We start from the raw sequence: 27,113 nt of genomic DNA on the forward strand, positions 1-27,113 counted from the left end.
CCCAGTTCCATTTCTCCGCCGTGTGAAGTGGTTCCTCTCGGCTTAGCTCTGTTAAACTTTCGCCTTTTGGACTGTTTTTTCGTGGATTTTTTCTCCTTTGGCTTGACTAGGATCGTTTAAGGACATTGCTTTCGCTCTACGGACTTGGTTTGGTTTCCCTGCGGACTTGTTTGGTGTTTTTCCTCCCCTCACCGTTCTTCCCGCCCTTTTTACCGGCCGTTTCCCCGGTCCCCGTGGTCCTTGCCTATGCCCCCTCCACCCTCCGGACCTTTTCGCCGGTGTGTTGTGTGCTCGGGGAAAATCCCCTTTCAAGACGGGCACGACACGTGTCTCTTTTGTCTGGGTGAATCACACTCTCCCCAGACTTGTAGACATTGCCAAGCGTTCACTAAGGCTGCCCTGAAAGCCAGACAGCAGCGGCTAAAACTTCATTTGTGGGACTCCACCTTATCTTCTTCCAAGCCATCGGCCATGGAGCTCCCATCTACCGCTTCGGCTTCTGAACCCCAGCCTGTTGCTATACAACCGGAGGCGGAGGGTTCTGGAGCGGCTCCTGCTAAACCGCCTAAGAAAGTACCGAAAAAATCATCTACTTCTAAGCCTGCGTCTGCCAAGCCTGTCAAGAAGGCTAAACAGCCCTCCAAAAATAAGTTCTCTACTGACTACTTGGATACTGTCGGGACTTCTCTTCCTTCGCCCATCTTGGAGGACACGTCCCGCGATGTCGAATCGGTGTCGGAGGCAGCGACGTCGCTCCCTCCTCGACAGCCGGAGCCAGTATTACCCCTTGGCGTTCAGTCTCCGACGCCAAGTCAGCTTGTTCTTGCAACTGCAAGCTTGGGGTTAGCCCATTACAGCCCTGTTTCCACCGGGCGGGCTTCTGTGGCTCATTCCGTCTCTCTGTCGCCGTCGAGAGCAGGCTCGCCGCCGAAGAAGAGAACGGAGAAGACTAAGCATATTTCTAAAGAGCGACATCAAGCCGCTCATAAGGAGCACGGGGCTCGTCATCGGAAATCCCGTCGCCGACGTCGGTCTCCCTCGGAGGGCTCCTCATCCTCCAGCTCCTCAAGTAGGAAGCATACGCGACGTCGAAGGCGTGACTCCTCCTCGTCCTCTTCCTCGACGTCCTCCGATCGACGTCACAGACGTCGACGCGTCAAATACATCTACCTTTCTTCTTCTGATTCGACTCCTCCCCGTCGTCGTCGACACCGACACAAGCACGACATCGACGCTATTCCTCAACCGGTCCCCTTACCACCCAAACCGGTTGCTCCGCCGGTTTTGCCTCAACCTGCTGCTCCAAAGAAATTGCCTACACCTTCTGCTCCTGCTCCCGCGGTCGAGGTCGAGCCTCGACCCCGTAAGAGGGTTCATGAGCCATCTTCTGATGACGATCAGCCTTTTTCGTCTCCGCAATCAGAATCTGAGGATGAGCTCCCTCAACACCCTCAACCGGTTCCTCTGCCCGTTGGTGAGACTGTAGAGTCGGATACCGGTGATCCCCATGATCCCTCCCCTTCTGAGGATTTTTCCTCTTATTCACAGATGTTGTCCAGGCTAGCAAAGACCCTTAAGCTGCGGGTGGACGAACCTCCACCCCCAGAGGAAGATCTCATTTTTGGGGATATTGTCAAGGAGCGCACTCCCCCACCGAGCCTTTCCTACTTACCTTCCTTGCTCAAAGTTATCAAGGAGCTGTGGGATCACCCCTCATCCTCCATCCCTCTACCAAGGCGCACCGAGAACATGTACAAGATTGTTGGGGATGACACCAAGTTTCTCTTAAAACATCCCATCCCTAACTCTCTCATCGTTGAAACTAGTTGCTCCAAACCTACCGGACGTTCACATGTTATCCCTACTAATAAGGAGGGAAAGAAGCTGGAGATGATTGGAAGGCGCATCTACTCTCTAGTCTCCTTCCTCCTACGGGTAGCTAATTATCAGATGGTTCTCGGTGCTTACCAGAAGCAACTATGGCTTAAACTTCTCCCAGGACTCCAGTCACTGCCTGATGACGTGAGGCAGGGCTGTCTGAACACCTTTGAAGAAGCTCAAACGGTCTCGAAGCATCAGAGGATCGCTACTCGCCATTCTGTGGAGGCAGCAGCTCGTATCCTTGTCTCCTCTGTTTCCTTGCGCAGGCATGCCTGGCTTCGTTCAGCTTCCATCCTTGAGGATGTCAAGGCTAAGATTGAGGACTTGCCATTTGACGCCTCTGGCCTGTTTAGTGAAAAAACGGATAGTCACCTTGAGGAGTTACACAAAGCGAAAAAGACTGCTAAGTCATATTTTATTCAGTCTCAACCTAGGTTTACCAAATACCACTGGAAAAGATCTCCCAACCAGTTTGGCCAGTCCCACCAGTTCCGACAGTACAAGACTCAGTCTCAACCTACATCCTCACAAAGCAATACCTCCGCTTCCACTTACCGTGCTCAGTCTTCTCGCCGTCGCCAATCCTACAAACCACCGGCTAAGAAACATAAGCAGTACCTTTGACTGCCCACAATTCTTCACAAGACTTCATCCATACCTTCCCAATTGGTCCACAGTTACAACCGACTCCTGGGTCCTTGGTATCGTTCGTTTCGGTTACCGCCTGGAATTTACCGAGTATCCACCTTTAGGTCACCTAAAATACACATCTTTCGACCCTACCTTGCAGGCAGAAGTTCGATCCTTGCTCAACAAGCATGCCATCCAGAAAGTTCCAAAAAGGGACGTTTTCAACGGTTTTTACTCAAGGTATTTCGCCGTGCCCAAAAAAGGCGGCGGGTTACGGCCTATCATGGACCTCAGAACTCTGAACACTTACCTCCATCCTCGCAGGTTTCGTATGGTCACCTTAGAATCCATCATCCACCTCCTGAAGCAAAACGACTGGTTCACGGTGATAGACCTGAAGGATGCGTATTTTCACATCTCCATCCATCCCACCCATCGCAGATTCCTCCGGTTCATCTTCATGGACACCGCTTACCAGTACCAGGCCCTTCCATTCGGCCTAGCCACAGCTCCCAGGACGTTCACGAAGTGTATGGCCCCGGTGGCTGCTTACCTGCGACTTCACGGAATCCAGGTCTTCCCGTACATCGACGACTGGCTAGTCGTCTCCCCATCCAAGAGCAAGGCCCTTCGGGACACAAAATTCACCCTTCATGTACTTCGCAATTTGGGGCTCCAAATAAATTACAAAAAATCTCACCTTGTTCCCTCTCAGACTGTAGACTACATAGGGGCGACCTTGGATGCCTTAAAGGGCCGCATATTTCTCCCTCGGGATCGCATATTGAAAATCATAAAAGCAGTTCGCAAATTCAAACCAGGTGCCAAGGTGACAGCCTTGCATGCCCAGCATCTTCTGGGTCTAATGTCCTCCACTACACCGGCACTTGCGCATGCCCGACTCAAACTCAGATCCTTGCAATCATGGCTCCTGGCTCTTTTCGATCCTCTTGCCCATCATCAGTTACGCCGGCTGACAGTTACCCCAGAGTTAGCCCGTCAACTGCGGTGGTGGACGTTTCAACCTCATCTACGCGTGGGACGCCCATTTCGTCCGCTACAACTATCTGTCCAAGTCACCACAGATGCCAGCCCCTCAGGCTGGGGGGCACATTGCGGTCCTCATCGAGTTCATGCCCTTTGGTCCCCACAGGAACACAACCTTCACATCAATCACTTGGAGATGATAGCCGTTATCAAAGCTCTCAAATCCTTTTTCCCGCTAGTACATGGTCGTGCTGTACAGGTAGTGACAGACAACACCACGGCCATGTACTACCTCAACAAACAGGGAGGCACGCACTCTCAGTCTCTCCTGTATCTAACGGTAACGTTATGGGAATGGTGTTACCGTCATCACATATTCCTAGTGGCGGTCCATGTGTCAACGCAAGACAATGCCCTTGCGGACGAGCTCAGCCGTCGCGCTGTTCAGATGCACGAATGGGAACTCCACCCGCGGATATTTCACAGCCTTTGCCGTCGTTGGGGCATACCGGTGATCGATCTGTTTGCCACACATGCCAACACGAAATGCCCTCTTTTTGCCTCCAGGGCAGGACACGGCCCTCGCTCGCTAGGGGACGCCTTCATGATCCCTTGGACAGAGGATCTTCTATATCTCTTCCCTCCGTTCCCCCTGATACAGAGAACCCTGGTGAAACTTCGGCAGGACGGCGCCGAGGCGATTCTTATAGCACCCCATTGGCCCCGACAGCCGTGGTTTCCCACCTTGATGTCGATGACAGTGGATTCAGTAAAACTCCCAATCTTTCCAGCCCTACTCACTCAGGACCAGGGCAGCATATTCCATCCCGAGCCTCAGACGCTCCATCTCACAGCGTGGAGGATATCCCCGAAATAAGAGAGGTCCTTGACAAGTCTAAGAAGGCCTCCACTTCCTTGCTTTATAAATATAAATGGAACAGCTTCCTCAAGTTCACACAGTCTAGAGGTCTCCCGTCTTCTCCAGTCGACCTATCCACCTTGTTGCTATTTCTACGTTACTTATTTGACTTTAAACTGTCTATTTCTACGTTAAGAGTGTACATAGCAGCTATTGTTTCTTTCCAGCCTAGGAACTCACCAGCCTCCCGTTTGTTTTCACATCCTACAGTTAAAGCATTCCTTAAAGGACTTACACATCTGCGCCCCCCTGTGAAACCTCCACTCCCTCAATGGTCTCTCCACTTAGTGTTACAATCCCTTATGAGACTCCCCTTTGAGCCTCTAGCAACTTGTGACTTGAAACTGTTGTCTCTCAAAGTTTTGTTTCTTGTTGCGATCACTTCTGCCCGTAGGGCCAGTGAATTGGCCGCTCTCCGGGCTGATCAACCCTTTCTGCAATTTTTTCCTGACAAGGTTGTGTTACACACTGACATATCCTTTTTACCTAAAGTCGTCTCTGGGTTCCACTTGAACCAGCCGTTAGTACTACCTACACTTTTTGCTTCTCCAACTTCTGATTTAGAGCGCATGCTCCACACTTTAGATGTCAAAAGGGCACTGGCTTTTTATGTGTCAAGGACTAAAGACTTCCGCTCCTCCCCGAAGCTTTTCCTCTGCTATTTTGGACGCAAAAAAGGACTCCCGGCCTCTCCATCATCGCTTTCCCGGTGGCTGGTATCCACAATTTCCTTGGCATACCAACTTCACAATTTGGCTCCTCCTGAGCACTTACGTGCGCACTCTACAAGGGCTGTAGCCTCTTCTACTGCTCTTCTACATGGCATTGACCTTCCTGATATCTGCCGCACTGCTACGTGGTCGCAGCCGTCTACCTTCATTACTCATTACCGGCTGGACATCAGAGCAAAGAAAGAGACCAGATTTGGGAGAGCTGTGCTGGCATCCGCCCTACAGTGACGTCCCTCCTTCCGGTGAGTTTAGCTTGCTAGTCACCCTTTATGTGTGCATTCACAGAAGACCACGAAGAAGAAAGTGGGGTTACTTACCTGTAACCAGGGTTCTTCAAGTGGTCATTCTGTGAATTCACACATGCCCGCCCGGCCTCCCCACTTCCGTCACTGTTTTCTTAGTAACTCACTCTATTATAGTGGCGGAAAATGGAACTGGGGCTTAGGCGGGCGGAGCATGCGCAGTATGACTGATGTTAAACTATGTTTCATTTCCAGAGCTCTAGAAAATTCCGAAGGAACCGACGCTGGCGCTGACTTAACCCTTTATGTGTGAATTCACAGAATGACCACTTGAAGAACCCTGGTTACAGGTAAGTAACCCCACTTTTTCCAGCATTCGTGGGAGGGCTTGGAACGGATTCTCTGCGGATGCAGGAACCCTACTGTATTAGAGTGCCACAGGGTCATGTGTTTATAAGCAAACCTTCCTCTTCCCACATCTGCAGTTGTGTCTCTGGATACTACGGGAACCCGTTGCTGGCCTCTGGTGGTCACTGCCGCCCCTGCCTTTGCCCCGAGGCACCCGGCTCTGGACGCCATTTTGCTGCTGCTTGCCGCCAAGACAGCCGGTCTGGAACTGTAATATGTAGCTGCCTCCCGGGCTATACTGGCAAGTCCTGCGTTGATCTCTCTTGTCGCCTAGTGGGGCTGGGGTTGCAAGGCAGGAGGGAAGGCCCAGGTTATGTTGGAAGAGTGCGAGAATGCAAGAACTCACCGGGATGACCTCCTCTTCGGGCCTTGGGGACGGTGCCCAGAGGTGGCTGTAAGTCTGTTAAAGACCTGTGGCTCTAGAGAGACACTGTGTGCATTTGGAATAAAGCACAAGTAGTTGCACGGCCCCTGCTTGAAAATTGCCAGAAGGTTTGTTAGGACCAATGTAAATGTCACCAGAAAAAAATGTGCAACTTCTTGAGTTCTCTAGAACTCTATGCCTAACGGAGAGCTTGGAAGCTTGTGCAGTTCTGTGAAACTTTTAGTTGGTCCTAGTAAACACAACTCTTGGATGCCTGTGCATTCGTGTGTATGTGTGTGTGTGTGTTTTGGAGCAGAGAGGAGGGTGTCAAAACTGCCGTTGCTTGTGCCAGCCCATCCCACACAGCTCCTTTCTCTTACCTAGGCCCACGCTGCGATGAATGTGCACCTGGTTACTATGGCAACCCTTGGCAGGCCAGGGGCCAGTGCCTGCCCTGTGGGTGCAATAACAACATTGATATGACCGACCCTGCGTCTTGTGATCGAAGGACGGGCCAGTGTCTCCGATGCCTCTACCACACAGAAGGGGACCAGTGTCAGTTCTGCCAAGGGGGCTACTATGGCGATGCCACCCGACGCACCTGCCGCCGTGAGTGTTTGTTGGGAAGAGACAAGTGTCAGTTTTTGCAGAAATTATTTTAATTCACATGCGTTTAGCTATTTGGTACACCAATGATGGACTAGAACTCTGGAGAACAGGGTTCAAATCCCTGTTCAGCCACAGAAACTGCCTGGGGAAGTGGAACTGGTAAGACCCCTCCTTAAATATCTCACTTCCCTTGAAAGCCCTGTTAGGGTCAATAAAAGTCAATTCCAGCTTTACAGCACTGAACACACGCACACACACACACACACACACTGCTGCCTCTCTCTCTCTCTCTCTTTTTTAACTGTGTCATTTTTCTGAAATAAGAATGCTGAGTCTCATCTTCCTCATTGCAGGCTGCTCCTGTAACAGCCTAGGCACCGTGCCCAGCGCGTGTCAAGGGCAGGATCGGTGCCAATGTGAAAGGTACAGTGGCCAGTGCCAGTGCCTGCCCCACGTCCAAGGGCAGAACTGTAACCACTGTGCCCCCAACTTCTGGAACTTAGCCAGCGGGCAGGGCTGCCAACCGTGTGCCTGCCACCCCCAGTATTCACTGAGCTCCGCTTGCAATCAGGTGAGGCCTCGCTGTATGCTGCACAAGGCAGGGCCAGGAGCATCCGCAGGCAGGTCTGAGGGTTCAGAGCCATGGTCGTGCAGTGGTTACTATGTTAGACTAGGACCAGGGAGGCCTGGGTTCAAATCCCTGCTTAGCCATGAACTTCACTGGAAGAATGCAAGCTGGTCATTTTAGTCCCCCTCAGTTTTGTTCTCAGCCCTATCCTACCTAACAGGGTTATGTTGAGGATAAAATGAAGAGGAGAAGAGGGCACATGCCATGTAAATTGCCTTCCGCTGCTTGGAGGAAACGTCCCGCGTCAAGATGACAGATGAAGCCACCTGTTTAGATCCATGTCGGGCCGCAGTGTAGCTAGAAGCACGAGGCAGGGATATAGAGGAGATCTGATCAATATGACCAGATAGGCGGGGTATAAATGGAATGAATGAATGAATGAATGAATGAATGAATGAATGAATGAATGAATGAATAAATAAATAAATAAATAAATAAATAAATAAATAAATAAATAAATAAATAAATAAATAAATCTGCCAGGATGCTCAGGCGATGGGCAGCATCACCCAAGGGTGTTACAGCAAGGCGTAGGAGGTGCAGGGCTTCAACACGGAAGCAAGAGTGCATGAACGGAAGTATCCTTCAGCTTGGCACTAAGCCAAGATGGGGAACTGAACCGGTCTCTTCTCTGCAAACCCGTCTCTCTACGGCATCTGTCCGACAGCAAAGTAGAGGAGCTCTTCTAGGTTTCTTTAGCAAGAGTGCAGAGAAACGGAGCCATGAACTGAGAAGTCTCCTGGCCAGATTGCACCTCTGCTGGGAGCTCAGATGGGCCAAGGCAAGCCATGTTCCTGTAGTTTCAAATGCGTCCCTTGCTATGCCACGTGCATCACTGGGGTAAATGGATGATATAATTCTTGTCTACCTGGTGGGGTCAATGTAAGGCTGTCTCTCCCAAACCAGCACCCTTCAGACTTTTCAGATGACCATTTTCATTACTTCTAGCACACCATTGAAGAGTAGTGGACTGGGGAATGTTGTATTCAGAGACCTAGGCATGTTTTGGAATAACCACCAAATTTAAAATAAGAGTTTATATTATAGTTCCTTTTTTTTTTACCCCAGCAACAGGGAGACAGCCTTTGCCTTGCCAGTCTGATCTAAATCCTGGGGTGAACTGGTTGTGCTTCACCCAGGAGATTCTGGCTTGGATTAAAGAATGGGTCTGCAACAAATATTGCATGGCAAATATATCTGAAATCCTCTGAACACCCTAAAGCACGATATGACCCAAGTCGTGCTGCTAATACTGCTGCGTACTACATATCATTGGTTTGCATCTCTGCCTGTGCGCCTTGATGGCACCTTTTCTATTTCACTTTGCTGTGGGGTGTTACATAGGTGGCGGTCTGAGGGTCTTTCCGATGCTGTCGCTCTAACAGGGAGTTTCTCGCAGTTCACAGGGCAGTGCCAGTGTCGACCAGGATTTGGTGGCCGCACCTGCTCAGAATGCCAGGCGAACCACTGGGGTGAACCCAGCCAGCAATGCAGAGGTGAGTAGGTGGCGGTGAGCAGAAATGAATCCTGGCAAGGGAGATACAAAACCTTGGAGAATACGGGCAAATGGAACCATGTCCATGCTGAAATTCAGTGATAACAGGGATAGAGAAATCTTGAAAATGAGCTGCTTGGATTTTTTTTTTCAATGGACTGGTAAACAAAAAAAATGAAGGATGAGATAAATGGTACACACAGGGAGAATCGAGACACTAATTAAATAAACAACATAGGGCCCAGTGCTATTCAATTTTTTTTAATTAATGGCCTGTATCAGGGGATACAGGGAATGCTAATCAGATTTGAAGACGACACAAAATTGGGTGGAATTGCTAATACCCGGGAAGACAGAAACAAAATTTAAAATGATCTAGAGAGATGATCTGGCTCAGCAATACTGCAAGCGAAAAGGATCTTGCAGTCTTTGTAGATCACAAGGCTTAATGTGAGCCAACAGTGTAATGTGGTTACAAAAAAGGCAAATACTATTTTAGGCTGCATTAACAGAAGTATAGTCTCCAAATCCCACAAAGTGCTAGTCCCCCTCTATTCAGCACTGGGTAGGCCTCACCTTGAGTATTGTGTCCCGTTCTGGACATCACACTTGATGAAGGATGTGAACAGATTGGAATACGTTGAGAGGACAGCAACAAGGATGATCAGGGGGCTGGAAACCAAGCCCTATGAGCAACGTGGTGCAGTGGTTAAATCGCTGTACTGCAGCTAAAACTGTGCTCACGACCTGGGGTTCAATTCCCAGGTAGCCGGCTCAAGGTTGACTCAGCCTTCTATCCTTCCGAGGTTGGTAAAATGAGTACCCAGCTTGCTGGGGGGGGGGCAATGTGTAGCCTGCATAATTAAATTGTAAACCGCCCGGAGAGTGCTTGTAGCGCTATGGGGCGGTATATAAGTCCAAAAAACAAACAAACAAACAAACGTGCCCTCTAACTTCCAGCTCCGCTGGGCAGGGCTCTGCCTCTCTCACACATGACTTTACTCCTCCATGCGCAACTCCGCACCCCCATGCACAGGGTTCTGTTGCGACCAGAAACTAACATGATTGCTGTGTCGTGGAGGAAGACATCTGCATGGAAGGAGGCAGAGGCACGCGTGCTCAACTTATAGGGAACCTTACATGTGAGGAAAGACTAAAAGAACTGGGCATGTTTAGCTTTGAGAAAAGAAGAGCGTGGAGAGATATGATAGCACTTTTCAAATACTTGGAAAGGCTATCATTCAAAGGAAGGGCAGGATCTGTTCTCGATCATCACAGAGTGCAGGATATGCAACAATGGGATCAAATTCTAGGAAGCCAGATTTCAGTTGAATATCAAGAAAAAAATTCCTAACTGTTAGAGGAGTACGGCAGTGGAACCAAATACCTCGAGAGGTGGTGAGTGCTCCAAATCTGGAGGCATTCAAGAGACACTTAGAGAACCACCTGGCAGATATCCTTTGATTTGTATTCCTGCACTGAGCAGAGGGCTGGACTTGATGGCCTTACAGGCCCCTTCCAACTTCACAATTCTATGAAATAGAATATAAGTAGAAGAGAAGGCAAGCAACAAGTGTCAGATCAAAGGGGGCTCTGAAAAGTTTCCTTAAGATGAAGGTTGGGATGTACAAGAAACAAGAAAATAAAGTGGCTTGGCAAGTGCATGTTGTGTAGTGCTGGTTATTCTCAATTCTACACCATGGTATGGAATCCTGGCCTTTTAGATAAGCCACTATGTGAAGAAGAAAAAAGAAGCATTTGAAATATTGCTTTATTGGAAGTGGCAATAAATGTCTTGGATTAGAAGGATGACTCTGAAGAAACAATAAAACAAAGGAATAAAAAGCAAGTAAACCTACAAACCATGGATGCAGGAAGCCAAAATATTTTGTTCAGTTATTGAGAAGTGAAAAGTACAGATTGTCCCCGCTGCTCCGTGAGAAAAGAGGTTCAGGAAGGAGAAGAATTTCCTGGTTGAAGAAGACAGAGGAGGATGCTTTGAATGCAAGACAAGATCAGCATTTAAAACTGCTGTGTCTAAAGCCAGAACAGCCAGGATGACACCTAGCCTCTAGTAGGAGAGTAACAAGAAGAAGAAGAAGAAGTAGTGTGGAGGGGAGTGAGATGAGAAGGAGGCATTTTGAGGAGCCAGATTGGGAGGCGGCAGGTGAGGGAGATGCCGTCTGGCTTTTGTCTGCAAATTTCAGAGTTTGAAAAGTTTGCTTCTGGCCCTGACAGCCTGCTGACGGGCTGTAGTGGCTGGGGTTTTGGAGGTGGAGGGAGGGGGGAAGTGTAACTCAAAACAGTCACTGGCTAGGATGTGCTGTATAAGAGGGAAGAGTGGGTGGGCCAGGTCTCTCTTGTTTACAGAATCTGTCTTACGTGCAGCCTGTGACTGTGACCCTCGTGGGATCGAGAAGCCCCAGTGCCACCCCCTCACGGGGCACTGCTCCTGCCGCCCAGGCGTGTCCGGGGTGCGCTGCGACCAGTGCTCCCGAGGTTTTGCTGGTGAATTCCCTGCCTGCCAGCCCTGCCATGAATGCTTCGGGGACTGGGACCGGATTGTTCAAGACTTGGCCGCTCGCACCCGCAGCCTGGCAGAGCGCGCCCAACATCTTCAACAGTCAGGCCTGACTGGAGCCTTCGAAGGGGCCTTCCGGCGGCTGCAGGAGAAGCTGAGCGCTGCCCAAGCGATCATCGGTGCCCGCAATGCCACTGCCAGCACCCACCTCTTGCATAGCATGGATGAGCTGCGGTGAGTCAAAAGTCAGGCACCACTGTGAAATGGCATCGGCCTGGGAACAGAGATGGCCAGGGGAAAAACGGATATGCTGGCATGGGTCAGGTGGCAAAGTTATTTTTTTAGGGACAGTGGCCATATCTGAGTGGCAAGGAAGCAGGAAGCAGAACAAAGAGGTTGGAAAAGCCATCCTTGCTGGCACAATCTGGCTCATGGAGGGCTACAGGCGGGTGGTGGATTTATTTTTCTCTTGTGTTTAGTCACTTTCTTTACATCCTGCCTTTCTCCCCAAAGAGGGGCCAAGGCAGTTATCCATCTGCTCCCCCACAACAGCTACCTATGCCTGGATTCATTGGCCAAAAACCTTTTCAGCCCACCCAAAAGGCACTTTGAACCCTGGAAACAGGCCTGGAAAAAAATATGCTAGGGCCATAACCTCTCTACCACACACTTTCTATTCTGGTTGGAATGGGATGGCAGGATTTTGGAAGCAGTGGATTCCTTTAGATCCAGTGAAAGCCCAGCCAGTGGTCTTTTAGAAAGGATTCATTCTCCTCCCTGCCCCTTCCTCATTAAGTTGTCTGTCAACAGCTTTCACCTTCCTCAACTATAAATGCCACCTGCGCATCCCCAGGTGATGTGCCTTCAAAGATCAGCCCAGGACAAACATCAGGGGTTTGTCTATGTTGTCGCTTTCCTCCCATGTGTTGATGGAGATAGGATTTCCCATCTGGCAATCCACTGCTGGAGAGGAAACATTGAACTATAGGAACGTGCCATGTACCACCAGGTCAGGCTGCTTGCGTTTCTGGCTGGCAGCTGCTCTCCTAAGCAAACAGCTTGTTTTCCTTCCCATTACTAGAGAGTGGATCTGTCTAAGTGACTGAACTGGAAGCCTGGAGTGCATAAAACACCTGCTCTCTACTACAGTACTGAGCTACAGTCCCCCTAATCAATGCAAGGCTTACGGTGCATTGTTATGGAGGAGGAGCAATAGTCAAGCCTCTCAGGGGTGATGCCCTTGATTTCTCTTTCTGCCCAGGCAAGAGATCGCTGATGTAACAGAAACACTGACTCGTTTGGAGGGTTCCTTGACAGCCACCCAGGACAAGAACTTCAATGCAAACCATGCCCTGGGCACACTGGAGCGGGGCGCTCGTGGCCTCAATCTCACTATGGCAGACCTGGTGCGCCAGCTGGATGCCCTCATCAATGCCAATGTTTTAGGTAAGCATCCAACATTCATCTAGAGGCCCAAAGCAGTTCAAAATCCCTAACTCGCCATGCATTTTGTTGTACGATTTTTTAACTGCAGTGGTTTCCAACCTTGGGTCCCCAGATGTTCTTGGACAACAAGTCCCAGAAATTCTGGCCAGCACAACTAGTGGTGAAGGCTTCTGGGAGTTTTAGTCCAAGAACATCTGGAGATCCAAGGTTGGCAACTCTTCCTCCTCCACCTACCCCTTTTCTGCCTGGATGCTCACACTACAGTTTTGAGACCAGTCAGTGCATTTCTTTATACAGTACATCACTGCAATTTCCAATGATTCTATCACAAAAATGATTCCTGCTTTGCAGTCTATCAAATTACTGTAATGCGAAACCTACTAGTAGCATAGAATAATTTACATTTTTAAAGAAATCGGTGTCACTTTCACTCCATTTTACTGGTGATCCGACCGGATTTCATACCTCACATTGAAAAGAAAGCTGTGAGATTGTTTTGTCAGCTTTTTAGAATAGGGAATCCCTCGTGTGATTCTTCACAATAGGAGAAACAGTGCTAGATCAGCAACAACAGTAAAGAGTTCAGTGCTAAACCACTGTGTCCTTTGCAGCCTAGCGCTAATTTCAAGGTACCTCACTGTTACTTATAATTCAGGAAATCACCCTGGTGAGAGGCAAGAGAGTTTAGATGCTTCTACGGCTCCTGTCACTAGAAGTGTCATAAACTACATGCCCATCAATGATCTGGGAGTAGGGTTTCACGCTAGCAGAAGTACTTGCCAATGTCTTCACCATCTAGTACGATCCCTGGATGCCCATGTTTTGAAATGATTCCAGGTGCCTATGACAGTGTCCGTCAGTCCTTTGTGCAGTCCCGAGAAGCAGAGCATCGGGCCAACCTCTCCACCTTGGCCGTTCCGAGCCCCGTCAGCCACTCCGCTGCTTCCCGGCGCCGCACAGAACAAATGATGGCCTCGCGAAGAGATGCCTTCAACAAGCAGAACGCGGCCAACCGTCGAGGCCTGATAGACCTGTCGACACGTGTTGGAGGGCTGAGCCTGCATCAGATCAATGAGAAGGTAGGTGGGATTTTGTGTGTGCATGCGTACAGGGGTGTGTGTGTGTGTGTGTGTAATGCACAAAACAAGCCTGGAGCTTTTGTGTGTGTGTGTGTGTGTGTGTGTGTGTGTGTGTGTGTGTGTGTGTGTGTGTGTGTGTGTGTGTGTGTGTGTGTGTAAAATGCACAAAACAAGACGAGCTACAGAGAAGCCTTCCCTGAGGGGATTTTTCAGCAGGGGCAAACTACGTGAAGAATAAAAGAGTCTAGCATTCAGCTGGAGCCCACATAGTGTAGGTAATAAAACAAGAGAACACAAGAGTAAGGAAGTTCATGTGATGAGCAACACAGTGCCCCCCATTTTTGTGGGCCCTGGACTGCTGCTGGGAGAAAATGTTTGGCTGGGTTTGTTTGTTTGTTTTGTTCAAAACAAAAGGAAAATCGCACCCCAGGAAGCTTCCAGGATCTATGCTTTTCTTCTAAAAGCATTGACGTTTCCAAAACTATAATTGAACAAGTCACTTCCAGGTTGGAGAGAAACACAAAAAGCCACTTTTTCAGCACAGATGATGCCCTACAGCAGCTCCAAAGTGCTCCTTGATTCCACCAGCGTTCCCCCCCCCCCAATCTCAGTACAAACTATCAGCCTCCATGGAGGGAAAGAGGGCCTCAGGTAGTCTTGAAAGGCATGGTGGGGAGTGAGAAATGATCCCTAGAGCTTCAGAGTTTCTCTCTCCTGCTGCTCCCTCTGCCCAGGTATGTGGGGCCCCGGGGGATGCCCCTTGTGCCAGTAGCCCCTGTGGAGGGGCTGGTTGCCGTGATGAAGATGGCCGGCGTCACTGCGGAGGCCTCAACTGCAATGGGGCAGTGGCCACAGCTGACAATGCACTGGACCGGGCTCGCCATGCGGAGGGAGAGCTACGCCGGGCTGTGGTTGATGTGGATACCCTCTTGCGCCAGGTAATAAAAAGTGCGGCGGGGGGAGGGAGACTGGATATTTTGGAAATGTATCAGGTGAAAAGCTTTATGCTGTTCCATCAGAAAGATCCATGTGGGGCACAAGTACAACCTAAATGCCACAATAGGCTTTTGATAGAATGATGAATAATTTTCTTGTTGGAATCCTCGTCCTTTGCATTCTTGAGTATTTGTTGCCCCCTGCTGGCTGAATAGGGGATCTGATCCTTTCTTGGCAGGTGGCTGCAGCAAAAGCCCGGGCAGGTGAAGCGAAGCAGAGGGCCCAGGCGGCTTTGGACAATGCAAATGCCACCAAAGCCCGTCTGGAGCGCTCGAATAAGGAGCTGCGGGATCTCATCCAGCAGATCAAGGGATTCCTGAATCGTAAGTGCAGAATCAAAAGCAATCTATTTCTATGCCATATTCTCAATATATTAATAATTGTTTTCACCTTTCTCTTCTCTGCTTCCCACCTTAAGAAGGAGTTTCTCTCAAGATAGCTCATGGAAATATTCCATGCCAAAAAACAGAGAGGTAGAAATAAAAATAAAACAAAAAACAAATACCCCCCCCCAAATCAAACCTCTCCTACCCCATCCCACCCTTCAAATCAGCAGAAGCATAATAGAACTGATTAATTAGAGATCGCACACTCCCTCTCTTGTGTCAGCATGGCCTCTCTAAGTCGAGGTCTTTTCTGAAACAAAAAGTAGTTTCCTTTTGACACCAAAGTGACCCTCATCACACACCACGACATGCAAATACTATGGTTAGGATAACCTGGGCAAGTTCATCAGTAGATATTAATATGCAAATATTCCCACCCGCCCCGCCCCCCCCCCAATATTTGCAAAACAACGTAGAATTCTTAAACCTTATTTTCTTTGCAAAACTTAGATAATTTTGAGTGTGGGGAGAGAAGTGTCAAGATCTGAGATGAGGTTTGTTTTAGCAGATGCTGATACTAAACTGTTGTGGTAGACAAAGAAACAGATTAGGAATGTAGGAAGCTACCTTATAATGATTCAAATGTTTGCTCTATCTATTCCTCTATTGTCAACTCTGATCAGTGGCATTTCACTAGGGTTTCAGGCAAGGGTCTGACCCTAATTGGAGATCTTGTGTAGTCTCTATTTCTAATAATAATAAGGAATCGTGCCAGATAGTTTTCAGACGTCTTCTCCTTTGCTCTCCTTTTAAGAAGGAAATAACCTTGTTGTCTACAGTGGAAAGGAGAAAATCACCCTAGGAGTGGTATAAAAGAATGCTACTCTAGTAATATGCTCCTTTTTCTGATTCCCTTTCTTTTGGAGGATTTAAAAATACACCTCTGTTTCGCAGCAAAACTCTCAAATTAGCTTCCACATTTAAATAGACAACTCTTCTCATGGTCAGGAGAACTGTGTAAGATTAAGCAGCAGCAAATAACTTAAGGTGATTTGGAGAATTAGTTATGAAGGGAGGAGAACAGAAGGCAAAGGTACCCTTAAGGGGGTGGCCCAGAGGGAGTGGGTGGGAAGTGCCAGCTTACTCATTTGAATCATCGGATTATAGAGATGGAGGGCACCCCAGGGTTTATCAACTCCAACCCCCGCCAAAGCAGGAGATCCACATTGCAGTATCTCTGAAAGATAGCTACCCAACCTTCCCCCTGTCCCCAATGAAGGAGGGTCCACCACCCCCGTCTGACTCCAAGATAGCCCCTCCCTTTCTTGAACTGCTCTCACTGCTCTATTCCTTACGCAGTCGAGGGGGCTGATCCAGACAGCATTGCCCTGGTAGCCTCTCGTGTGCTGGAACTCTCCATTCCGGCGTCCCCTGCTCAAATCCACCATCTCGCCGAGCAGATCAAGGAGCGCGTCAGCAGCCTGGCCAACGTGGATGCCATCTTGGACCAAACGGCAGGGGATGTGCGCAAGGCAGGGCAGCTGCTGCAGAACGCCCAGCGTGCCAAGTGAGTGGGGCGGGGAGTGTGGCAGCGGAGGGCGGCGCTCTTCAGCCCTGGGAGGTCCACACCATTGTTCAAGGAGCCACCTTCCCAAGAGCAGCCGGGCCATGTTTAGCAGCATGAAAGGAAAGCTAAGAGTCTTCCCCAAGCTGCTGCCTAACCAGCCTAATGTTGGTGCCTAATGTGGAACTCGGGTTTATTTACTGGACTGTCTCCTTAATCATGCTGACAGGAAAGGGTGGGAGAGGCAGTCGAACACAGCTGGTGGGCCACAGGTTGGGTAAGGCTGGCCTGGGTGCTTGTATTCCAGGCAAAACACACTAAAAAAGAAACTCCACAGCTTGTGGTGAAACTTGCAGGGTTGTTGTCACAGGCTGAGTGAGTGGGCTGACCATCTGGACTCCAATAGAGGACTGTTATACAAGGCAGCACAATTTTTGGACTCCAGCTCCTGGAAACCTTCAAGTAACAAGCCAATGATGGCACTGGCTGAAAGATTCATTCATTCATTCATTCATTCATTCATTCATTCATTTATTCATTCATGGATGGATGGATGGATGGATGGATGGATGGATGGATGGATGGATGGATGGATGGATGGGAGTAAGTAAGTAAGTAAGTAAGTAAGTAAGTAAGTAAGTAAGTAAGTAAGTAAGTAAGTAAGTAAGAAATATTTCCAAGTTCTGGGGAAAAGATATTCCTGCAAAGATACAGGAACATTTTCTGTGCACAGGGGCAGCTGGACAAGAGGCCCTTTTTCCTACAAGGAACTTGAATAGCCATGAACACAAGAAGCTTGCTTATCCTGCCTCAGAGCATTGGTCCAACAAGCTCAGGAGCTTTATTTTGATCAGCATTGACTCTTTGAGGACTCCAGCAGGGTTTATCCATAGCCCTACTACTCACAGTGGAAATGCCAGGGATTCAAACTGGGTCCTTCTGCATGCAGAATATGTGCTCTTTACAACGGCACTGCAGTCCCTCCTGTCCTGACAGGGGCCCAGAGCTCAAGGGCAGAGCCCTTCCTTCCCATGCAGGAAGTCACAGGTTCAGGCATCAGCATCTCCAGGTTTAGACTGAGAAGAACTCTGCTCTGAAACCTTGGAGGGTTACTGAATTTTGGCATGGATGTAGACCAGCCATTCTGATTTTTTTGGGGGTGGGGGCACAGCTCTTTTAGGAGATCTTCTCAAGTTCCAGGAACCCCTGTCAAAAAAGGAAAGCCTTTGGTTTTGTACAAACAAAGATACAACACAAACAGATTCATCTGTGCCCTTCCTCAATTGTGCCAGGATGCCCCATGGGGCCACAGAGCCCCCATTGAGAATGGCTGATATAGACCAGAGAATCACAGAATAATTGAGTTGGAAGAGGCCATTGAGTCTAATGCCCTCCTCAGGGCAGAGATCCAAATAAAAGCAGAGGGTTGTCCAATTTTCTCTTGAACACCTCTAGCATTGGGACACTCACCACCTCCTGAGGTAATTGGCTCCATTGTTGTACTGCTCTAACAGTTAAGACGTTTTCCCCAATATTCAGCCTAAATCTGGCTTCCGGTAGCTTGAGCCCATTGTTATATGTCCTGCACCCTGAGATGATCGAGAACAAATCCTGCCCCTCCTCCATATGAGTGTATTTCAAGCATTTGAAAAGTGCTACCATGTCTTCCCTCAGTCTCCTCTTTTCAAGGTTAAACGTGCCCAGTTCTTTCAGTCTTTCCTCATAGCACTCCTTAGCCTAGTATCCTGCAGGAGCACCTGCTAATTCAAGAGATACTGCACCCGTACATAGAGGTTTCACTTAGTGATTATGGCTAAAGCCTGCTTGTAGTTGGATTGCCTCTGTGAATTTACCCCCTGTTCTAATGCTGGAACTGCTGGTCAACATGGGAGCTGTATTTCTATGTTCGTCTATTTCCTCCTACTAGCGCTCGGGCAGAGAGTGTAAAGAGTACGGCTGGGTCAGTGAAGAAGGCTCTTGACGATGCCAAGCGTGCCCAAAGTGCTGCAGAGAAAGCCATCCGCGATGCAGCCAGCGACATCTACCACACAGAAGATGTGGTTAACCAGGTACGCCACCCCTTGGGCCCAACTTTTCCCGGCCCCTCCTTAGAAAACATACTTGTAAACCTGCACAGAGAGATCTTGACAGTTTTAGCTGCATTTCTTATAAGCCACACAGAGAGGCTAACCTTCTCTGAGACAAAACCACTGGGAAGAAACGCTTCAGGGGAAACGTGGCACTGACAGAGGAGTCATGCTCATTTTCCCAGGTCAAGGCAGCTTTTGCATTAGTGCCTGGAGCTCTACCGAGTTATTGCTTCAAGAGTGAAGTAGTTAAAAGAGAGAACTTGTATGGGAGCAGGGCCATTATAGACAAGAAGGCACATCCCCCCCCCACCCCAAGGTGAGCCTCCTAGGGCTTATCCACTGCATACCACCCCCTCGTCTTCTCCCTTCTCCACCAGATCCGCAAAAAGACTGCAAGCGCAGAGGGTCAGTTGGCCGCAGTGATGGAGCGGGTGGGCCACCTTGACAGGCAGGTGGATGCCCTCAAGATGAAGCGGGCCAACAACAGCCTGGCAGCCACACGAGCGGAGGAGACGGCCAGTGCTGCAAGGGAGCGAGCTCAGGAAGCCAAACAGGTATGTGAGGCTCCAAAGCAGACACGGGGGAACTTGGGCCTTCCAGATATTTTACACTGCAGTTCCCATAATCCCTTATCCTTCTTCATGTGAGGAGGAGTTAATGGGAATTCTGAGCTGGTTTAAAAAAGCAGACCAACTTCTCCACCACTGTTGCAAAGGGTCTTCCCACTTTCCCTCCTCCGTTTTTTTCTTCTCCCCGCTTCCAACTTTATTTATTTATTTACTGAAACACAGCAGGACCTCCTTGCTTGCAGGGTCAGTATCCATGGTTTTACTTATCTACAGTCTGAAAATATTAACAATATTTTTTTGAGCTAGAAATACATATCTTAATGATGTCTTTACCAGAACTAGCCACTAGTGGGAGACCATGTTAGGAATTCTTGTTCTTGAAGAAATACACAGCATAGTCTCTTGCTCCCTCTAGTGACCAGTTCTGGTAATACATGGTGAAAATACATACCGTATTTCTGGATTTTTTTTTCTTTTACTGTATTATGCTATGTATAGCATTCACTATTATCCAAGGCTTTCAGCCTTGGATACAGGGATCGTACTGTATCTGCATTGCATTCCATATTGAAAGATATCAGGTTGGGGCACAAGCAATAAAATATTGTTAAATAATTGAATCAACTTAAAGGATATACAGAATAATATTCTTTTTAAAAAAAGATTTTTGTTGTATGTATTTGTAATAAAAATAATCTTTAAAAAGAATCCAATAATGACTGACAAAGCTGCCCCACTGACTGGTCTGAACTGGGATTTAGAAAGTGGGTGAAGGAAACAACCTCCCTGTTTTCTAAGCGCAGGGCCTTCATGCAAGGCTACTAATCTGCTGGTTTTAATTAGCTTGCTTTTTTTAATTTGCAGAAGATTTCTGTTTCACTTCTTCTTAAAGACTTTAGGCATTTTCCAATAAATAATAGCAATCAAGTGTTTCTGGTATAAATCAATCTTTGGAGGCTCTTCATATTTTTTTCTCGGTAACTTCATATATCCTCTTAGACTTTTTGTCGCAATTCTTCTGCCAGTTCCACTGGCTTTTTGTGTGAGTGCCTCCAGGGATTTAGAGTTGTCAGTTTCATCCCACTGTTATCAGAAACCCAAAAAAAAAAAAAAAAAAAAAAAAAAAAAAAAAAAAAAAAGCCCTGACAAGCTCCATTGCAATTTCTTAAATTACAGCATGTAAATGAAATGCATTTCTTCTATTTGTTACAAATCTCCCCCTCATCCTCCAAAGTGCTCAGCTCTTTGTTCCAGGATCACCCCATCCTGCTTTATCCTTTATAACAGTAGTCCCCAACCTTGGGCCTCCAGATGTTCTTGGACTTCAGTTCCCAGAAATCCTGACCAGCAGGGATGGTGGTGAAGGCTTCTGGGAGTTGCAGTCCAAAAACATCTGGAGGCCTAAGGTTGGGGACTACTGCTTTATAACACCCTATAATGTAGTTTCAGCTGAGAGATCATGTGACTGCCTGTTCGTGACAAGGAGCATCTGCAATTGCTAGTAAAGCATTCACTGCCTGAGATCTTGCTCGTAGTGTTAGCCCAAGGGTCACTATCTACCTGTTCCTGCCACTGCTGCCCTTCTTGGGGTTGTATGCGGATGCAGGTGCACCCCTGAGAATCATGGCAGTGGCAGCTTATGACAGAGGAACAGATGGAGAGGTAGGCTTGAGCTTACACCTGGCACAGGATTTTGGCCAATAAATCATTGGCAGGGTTGAATACCTGGAGATCTCTGAAATCAAAGCAAGCGAAACTGTCCAGGAGAAATGCATCTGACTCCAAATGCTTACGAAATGCAAATGCCAAAAGGCAGCAGTTCCTTGAGATGAAGTCCTGCCCTGGCTGGGAGACAGAGAGTGTAATAAAGCCTCTGGGAGGTGGATTGAGTCAGGTGGGTAACGTCCTTTCCTTTAACCACAAGGCTTTAGCTGTTTAACTTTGAAGCATTCCTGTGGAATAACGCATTTTGGATATTTAAAGAGTAACGCTCAGAGTCCATGAGGCAGGGTCATCCCTCTGTTGCAGTCTTCTAGTCCATTATGTGCCTCAAAAAGAGATATGGTGCCTCATGGGAAAACAATTCCAGTAATCATCCTAATCCTTCCTGGGAAACTGCTCTGATCTAGGAGGATATTTCTTCTTGGGTACAGACAGGATGAAAAAGACTGCAAAGGGTTTGGGGCAGGGACTTGCCCTTTTCCATGTGTAAAGTACTGGTACGGCTGCTGAAAGTATATGGTCGGCAGGATTATCAGCAAGAACAAGATCTCATCCATCCTGGATTCACAACAAAAGGATGATTACAAGACTCAGATTTGATCATCTCTTTTCACTGTGACACCGAAGTGGTAAGGAGTGAGGGACAGATTTCGGTCCTGCTCACCGGCTAGCCTGTGTCTTGCACTGCAGATCCTGGATGGCCAGCTGGGCGACAGGTACCACACGATGAGGGAATTGGTGGAACACAAGGCTCAGCACGTCCTGGGGGCTCGGCAGAAAGCAGAGCGCCTACGAGATGAGGCCAAGGGGCTTCTGAAAGATGCTGATGTCAAACTGCGGCGGCTGAGTGGTAAGTATCACTCAAGACCCCAAGAGTTTCCACGTCAGGCAAGGACACACACAATGGAGGCCTTCCCTGGATTGCTTCCTCAGAGGGAGGCTGAGAGGGGAACGACAAGAGGGAGGGCCTTTTCGGTTATGTTCTCCCTAGCCCCCCGACCAGCTTTTTCCAGGGAGACATTTGTCACCTTTTCATCTCCAGGTTAAGACCTTCTCTATTCCCAGATATGTGATGGGATGTGATTAGTATTGACTTCCATCCATTTTTGCAATTTATTCTTGGAGTCAGGAGGGTGATTTACATTCTTTTATGTTACATTATACATTTTGGTATTTCTGATATTTGTATGTTTACTATAGGACATCTAGAAAGGTTTCCAAAAAGGCTCATCCACCACAGCTGCCTCATTGCTGTAAAGTAACCGGGAGCATTGGGAAGGGATGGGGGTTGTATATGTGAACTTGAATGTGTTTTTTTAATCAACTGGGTGCCTAGGTTACCCTCATTCTGAATTCAGAATAGATTATTTTGTAGGGATTGTGTCCTAATTTGAAACTTAATTCCCTCCCCTCTCTAATGCCACAAGGACTGGGATAATAAACATCTGGAAAGAAAGGTCAGTGCTAAGGAGAACAGGGAACTGGATGACCAGGAGAGAAGATATGACAGGCTATAGATTATATCAAACTGCTGTTCCTCTCAGCTCTGGTTGCAGTCCAGCAGCACCCACAGGGAACCACACTGCCCATCTCTGCCAGGATAGGAGGACTTTATTGGATGAGACAGGTCTAAACAAAGGCAGGGCAGGGCCCATCTTAATTCAGCATCCTGTGGCCCTCAACCACTGCAGATGCTTGGACTTCTTCTTTCGCTTCTCCTAAACAGCAAGGGGAAGTTTGCCTTGTCTGGGCCAGCAAAGCCAGGCTCTATGGGCCACTGAAGGACCAGTTAAGTTAAACCCTAGATCCAGTACACTTCCTAAGCCTCCCCCACCCTCACCTTCCTGGTTTGCTCCCAGCACTCAGGCATCCAATGGGGAGGACAGATTATGTAGCACTGAAGCAATGCAAACATTCTTGCTGAAGGAATAAATGATTCTTTCACCTCAAAGGGAGTGTCTGGAATGGCAGGAATCCAGTTGCTGAACTGGTTGCTTTGATGCTGGCTTGAAGAATGGGAATGTGTGAGCTGTGCTGCCTGTTCCTTGCTCCTCTCCATCTTGCATTTTCCATCTCAGCCCCTACTTTTTCCCTCTCGTCTACCCAGAACTGGAAGAAACGTATGAAGAAAATGAGCGGCTGCTGCAAGAGAAAGCAGCCCAACTTGACGGGCTGGAGGCCAAGATGAGGAGCATCCTGGGAGACATCAACCAGCAGATCCAGATCTACAACACCTGCCAGTGAGGCACCATTTTCTCCCCCTGCCACTCACTGCCCTTGCCTTTGTGCTTGAAGAACTGTTAGCTAACGCTCTGCTCTAGCCTTTCCCAACTTAGTGCTTTTCAGTGTTGGCCTACAACTCCCAGAATCTGGGAATTGTAGTCTTAACATATCTGGTGGCAACAAGCTGGAGAAGTCTGCTCTAGCTAGTGCCCTGAGCACTGTTTTTCCTTTGATCATTTCTTTCAGCAGTGCTTGACATGAGTTGTCACCCTTCACCTCAGGGCAAAATTATACGTTAGAGATAGCCTGTCATTAGAAAAGAGAATTCTTTAACAGCTGAAAACACCTGATTGTCACAACTGCAAACAATTGCTTTATTTTGTGATTGGTTTTCTGCTCATAAAACTCTCAGTAGTAAATGTCTGCTGGAATATTGTTTCTGAAATATTTATGTGATCTTTGTGAGAATGATAAGTTCTCTGTAACATATAGTTTTGCCCTCAGTCTCCTATGCTCCCCAAAAGCAGCACTCCTACAACCAGGCTACATTATGAGGACTTCCTCCAAGCTGGTCTCCTGCATCAGAGCATACAGAGGCACTAAGATGCTGAAGGAACATTTCCCTTGCTGAAATCTGCCAATCTCTTCCATCATGTTCAAAACACCACTGAGCGGAAAGAAGGGAAACAGTTCACAGCAGAATGGGGAGGAGGCGAAGAAGGTACATTGGGAGACCCATTTTACACATGCTCTGCCCCAACCAGCGTAGCTTATATTTGTGTGAGAATAAAGGCCCAAAGTGGCGTTGCTCTCTGCAGCTAGCTGCCCTGTTTGTTCGTTTGTGTCTTGTCTGCACAACTAGTCTTGACTCTTGAGTTGCACTTCACTTCAGAGACTAGATGGGGACTGTGCCCCTCCAGATGTTGTTGGGCTGCAACTCCCATCATTTGTTACTCATGGCTATGCTGATGAATGCTGATGGGAGATGAAGTTCAGCAGCACCTGAAGTTCAGCAGCACTTGGCCCTTGGCCACGCCAGCGTGGAATGTGAGGAACTGGAGTCTTAAAGAGTAACCTTTCATGTAACTGGTGGCAGACTTGGTATCATGTCCTTGCTTTCTTTTGGGTGGGGTTAGCAAATGCTAAATCTCAAAACTGCACATTTTGCTGCAGTCCTACACACATTATTTGGCATGCTGCACTGAAAACATTGCAGTACTGCCCTGTATATTTTTATCATGACTACAGCATGATACTTCATGGATTGCTGCCTTGTCGTGGCGAAGGGGCTTGAGTAACTCAGAGAAGCTGTGGCCTATGCCGTGCAGGGACACCCAAGACGGACAAGACATAGTGGAGAGTTCCGACTAAACGCAATCCACCTGGAGTAGGAAATGGCAATGCCACTCCAGTATCTTTGCCAAGAACGCCCCATGATCAGAAACAAAAGGCTAAACAGCAGAACTAGACTTTAGCATTAACAATGAAGAACTTAAAATTGAGATTTTATCTACCTTGGTTCAATCATGAATCTAAATGAGGACTGCAGCTAAGAAATCAGAAGACAACTGAGACTAGGAAGAACAGCAATGAAGCAACTAGAAAAGATCATCAAGTGCAAGGATGTGTCACTAGAGACCAAGACCATCCACAGTTTTGTATTTCCGATCACCGTGTATGGGTGTGAAAGCTGGTCAAATAAGAAAACTAACAAGGAAAATTTGATTTGTTTGAAATGTGGTGCTGCAGGAGACTCTTGCTGATATCCTGGACTGCCAGTAAGACAAACAAGTGGGTCCTAGTTCAAATCAAGACTGAACTATCTCTGGAGGCAAAAATGTTGAAACTGACATTGTCCTATTTGGGCACATCATGAGAAGACAGAATACCAGAGAAAACTATAATGCTAATAAAGGTTGAAGGCAGCAGGAAAAGAGATGGACTGACTTCCTAAAGGAAGCCACCGGCTTGAGTTTGCAAGAGCTGAACAGGCCTGTTGAGAATGGGACATTTTGGAGAAGGCTCATTCATGGGGTTACCGTAAGTTTGGGGTGACTTGATGATACACAACAGAAACATTTTTAAATTATACATACCAAAAACATTGTTTTAAATGAGGTCCCCTGCAATACCTTTTCTCTCTTCCTGATTGACAGCTTTCAGGCTTGTACAGACTTTGCTAACAGACTTTGCAAGTCCTCCAAATCAACTTTAAGAAACCCAGGGAGGTCAAAAGATGCAGAGTTGCCCCTTAGATTGAAATTAATGGAGAAGCTGGCATAATAGCTTATGCCTAGAGGTCTTGTTTTGAATAAATCTGGCATCATGAGGATAACCCTCACCACATTATGATGGCAGAATTGCTTCTGCTCTCACTCATCACACTGCCATCCACTGTACCCTGACTAGGGAACTTGTAACCGTGCAAGAACTGTGCAGGACACTATGCCATCACTTGTATTGCAATAAGAGTCAACTGTCTGTCCAGTTGACTTCTATTAGGAGAGAGATCTTGGCCTTAGCCTAAGACAACAAAATTTTGTGTGCACTGCTGCCCCTGTCAAATGCCTACATGTAGGAATGTCTGCCTGGAAACAGTATGGACAAAAGACACCTGTCAGCCACATAACACGAGAACTAGAGTGTGTGGGAGGTTGTCTATAGTGTTTCTATTGGTACCAGGCAGCATTATTTATTAAGTTCTTGTGTCGTTATTAAGCCTTTTACACAAGTACAATAGCTTCAAACATATTCCAAGGCATTTCTGTCAACGTTTAAGTTACCACTGACTGTCACCCTGGTTTCTTTAGGGTTGACAAAGCATCAATCATATTGGTGAACTATCAGTCTTTATTTCAATAATGTTGCACCAGTGCTGATGGCATGGACGGGGTACCATGGCAATAATTTTAGGGTTGTTACTGCGGCGGAAACTTTTTGGTTGCCATGGCAGCATCGTGGTTGCTATGGTAACAATCAAGGTAACAGCATCCTGACTATGCCTTTATCTTAAGGATGTAAAAACTACATAGATGGAAGATAATATATTATCACTTAACTAGTTTAGCTGTACTCAGAAGCTATCAACCAATCCTGTACTGCTCTTCAGCATTGCTAAAGATTTTTTTAATTATTATTTTTACAGTATAGATCATTGTGCAACCAGGTATATGTTCGTTCGTTTAGTTATGTCTGACTCTTCGTGGCCCCATGGACCAGAGCACGCCAGGCCCTCCTGTCTTCCACTGCCTCCCAGAGTCGGGTCAAATTCATGTTGGTAGCTTCGATGACACTGTCCAACCATCTAATTCTGCTGCCTGCGGACAGCTTTTTCTCAGTGAGTTTAGGCTCACTGTAAATAATCTGTAATAGCTTAGGGAGTTGGGTAACTGGTGGTGAAGCCAGAAGTTCAGAGTTTAATTCCCCACTATTGCTCCCAGGAGAAGAACTAGCCTACGTGGCCTTGGGCAAGGTGCGTAGTCTCAAGGCACCCTTGGAGGAAGGGAATGGGAAACCATTTCTGAGTACTTTGTAAATAGAACACCCTGGCAAGAATTGCCATGAGTCAGAATTGACTTGGCAGTACATTAATTGTAAAGTTATCTGCTTTTAGTGGGGAGCATTCTGGAGAAGCAGGTAACAGGATACAACCATGAGTGTTTGGTAGAAATACTAGGTTAGGA

General features: G+C 47.7%; 1 protein-coding gene across 1 annotated transcript in view; it reads left to right on the plus strand.

The window, feature by feature from the left end:
- The window catches only part of LAMB2 (laminin subunit beta 2), a 64,394-nt gene extending 40,147 nt beyond the window's left edge, over window positions 1-24,247 (plus strand). The window contains exons 20-33 of the mRNA XM_020795407.3: window positions 5,876-6,039; window positions 6,547-6,771; window positions 7,125-7,342; window positions 8,799-8,895; window positions 11,283-11,649; window positions 12,677-12,861; window positions 13,699-13,940; window positions 14,675-14,878; window positions 15,115-15,259; window positions 16,622-16,829; window positions 18,754-18,895; window positions 19,294-19,470; window positions 21,898-22,057; window positions 23,315-24,247. Of these exons, the coding sequence (XP_020651066.3) occupies window positions 5,876-6,039; window positions 6,547-6,771; window positions 7,125-7,342; window positions 8,799-8,895; window positions 11,283-11,649; window positions 12,677-12,861; window positions 13,699-13,940; window positions 14,675-14,878; window positions 15,115-15,259; window positions 16,622-16,829; window positions 18,754-18,895; window positions 19,294-19,470; window positions 21,898-22,057; window positions 23,315-23,451 (2,671 nt within the window). The 3' untranslated portion in view covers window positions 23,452-24,247. The remainder of the gene's footprint in view (window positions 1-5,875; window positions 6,040-6,546; window positions 6,772-7,124; window positions 7,343-8,798; window positions 8,896-11,282; window positions 11,650-12,676; window positions 12,862-13,698; window positions 13,941-14,674; window positions 14,879-15,114; window positions 15,260-16,621; window positions 16,830-18,753; window positions 18,896-19,293; window positions 19,471-21,897; window positions 22,058-23,314) is intronic.
- Window positions 24,248-27,113: the final 2,866 nt, after the last annotated feature.

Source organism: Pogona vitticeps, chromosome 2 (assembly GCF_051106095.1).
Source record: "Pogona vitticeps strain Pit_001003342236 chromosome 2, PviZW2.1, whole genome shotgun sequence".
In the NCBI taxonomy this organism is placed as follows: Eukaryota; Metazoa; Chordata; class Lepidosauria; order Squamata; family Agamidae; genus Pogona; species Pogona vitticeps.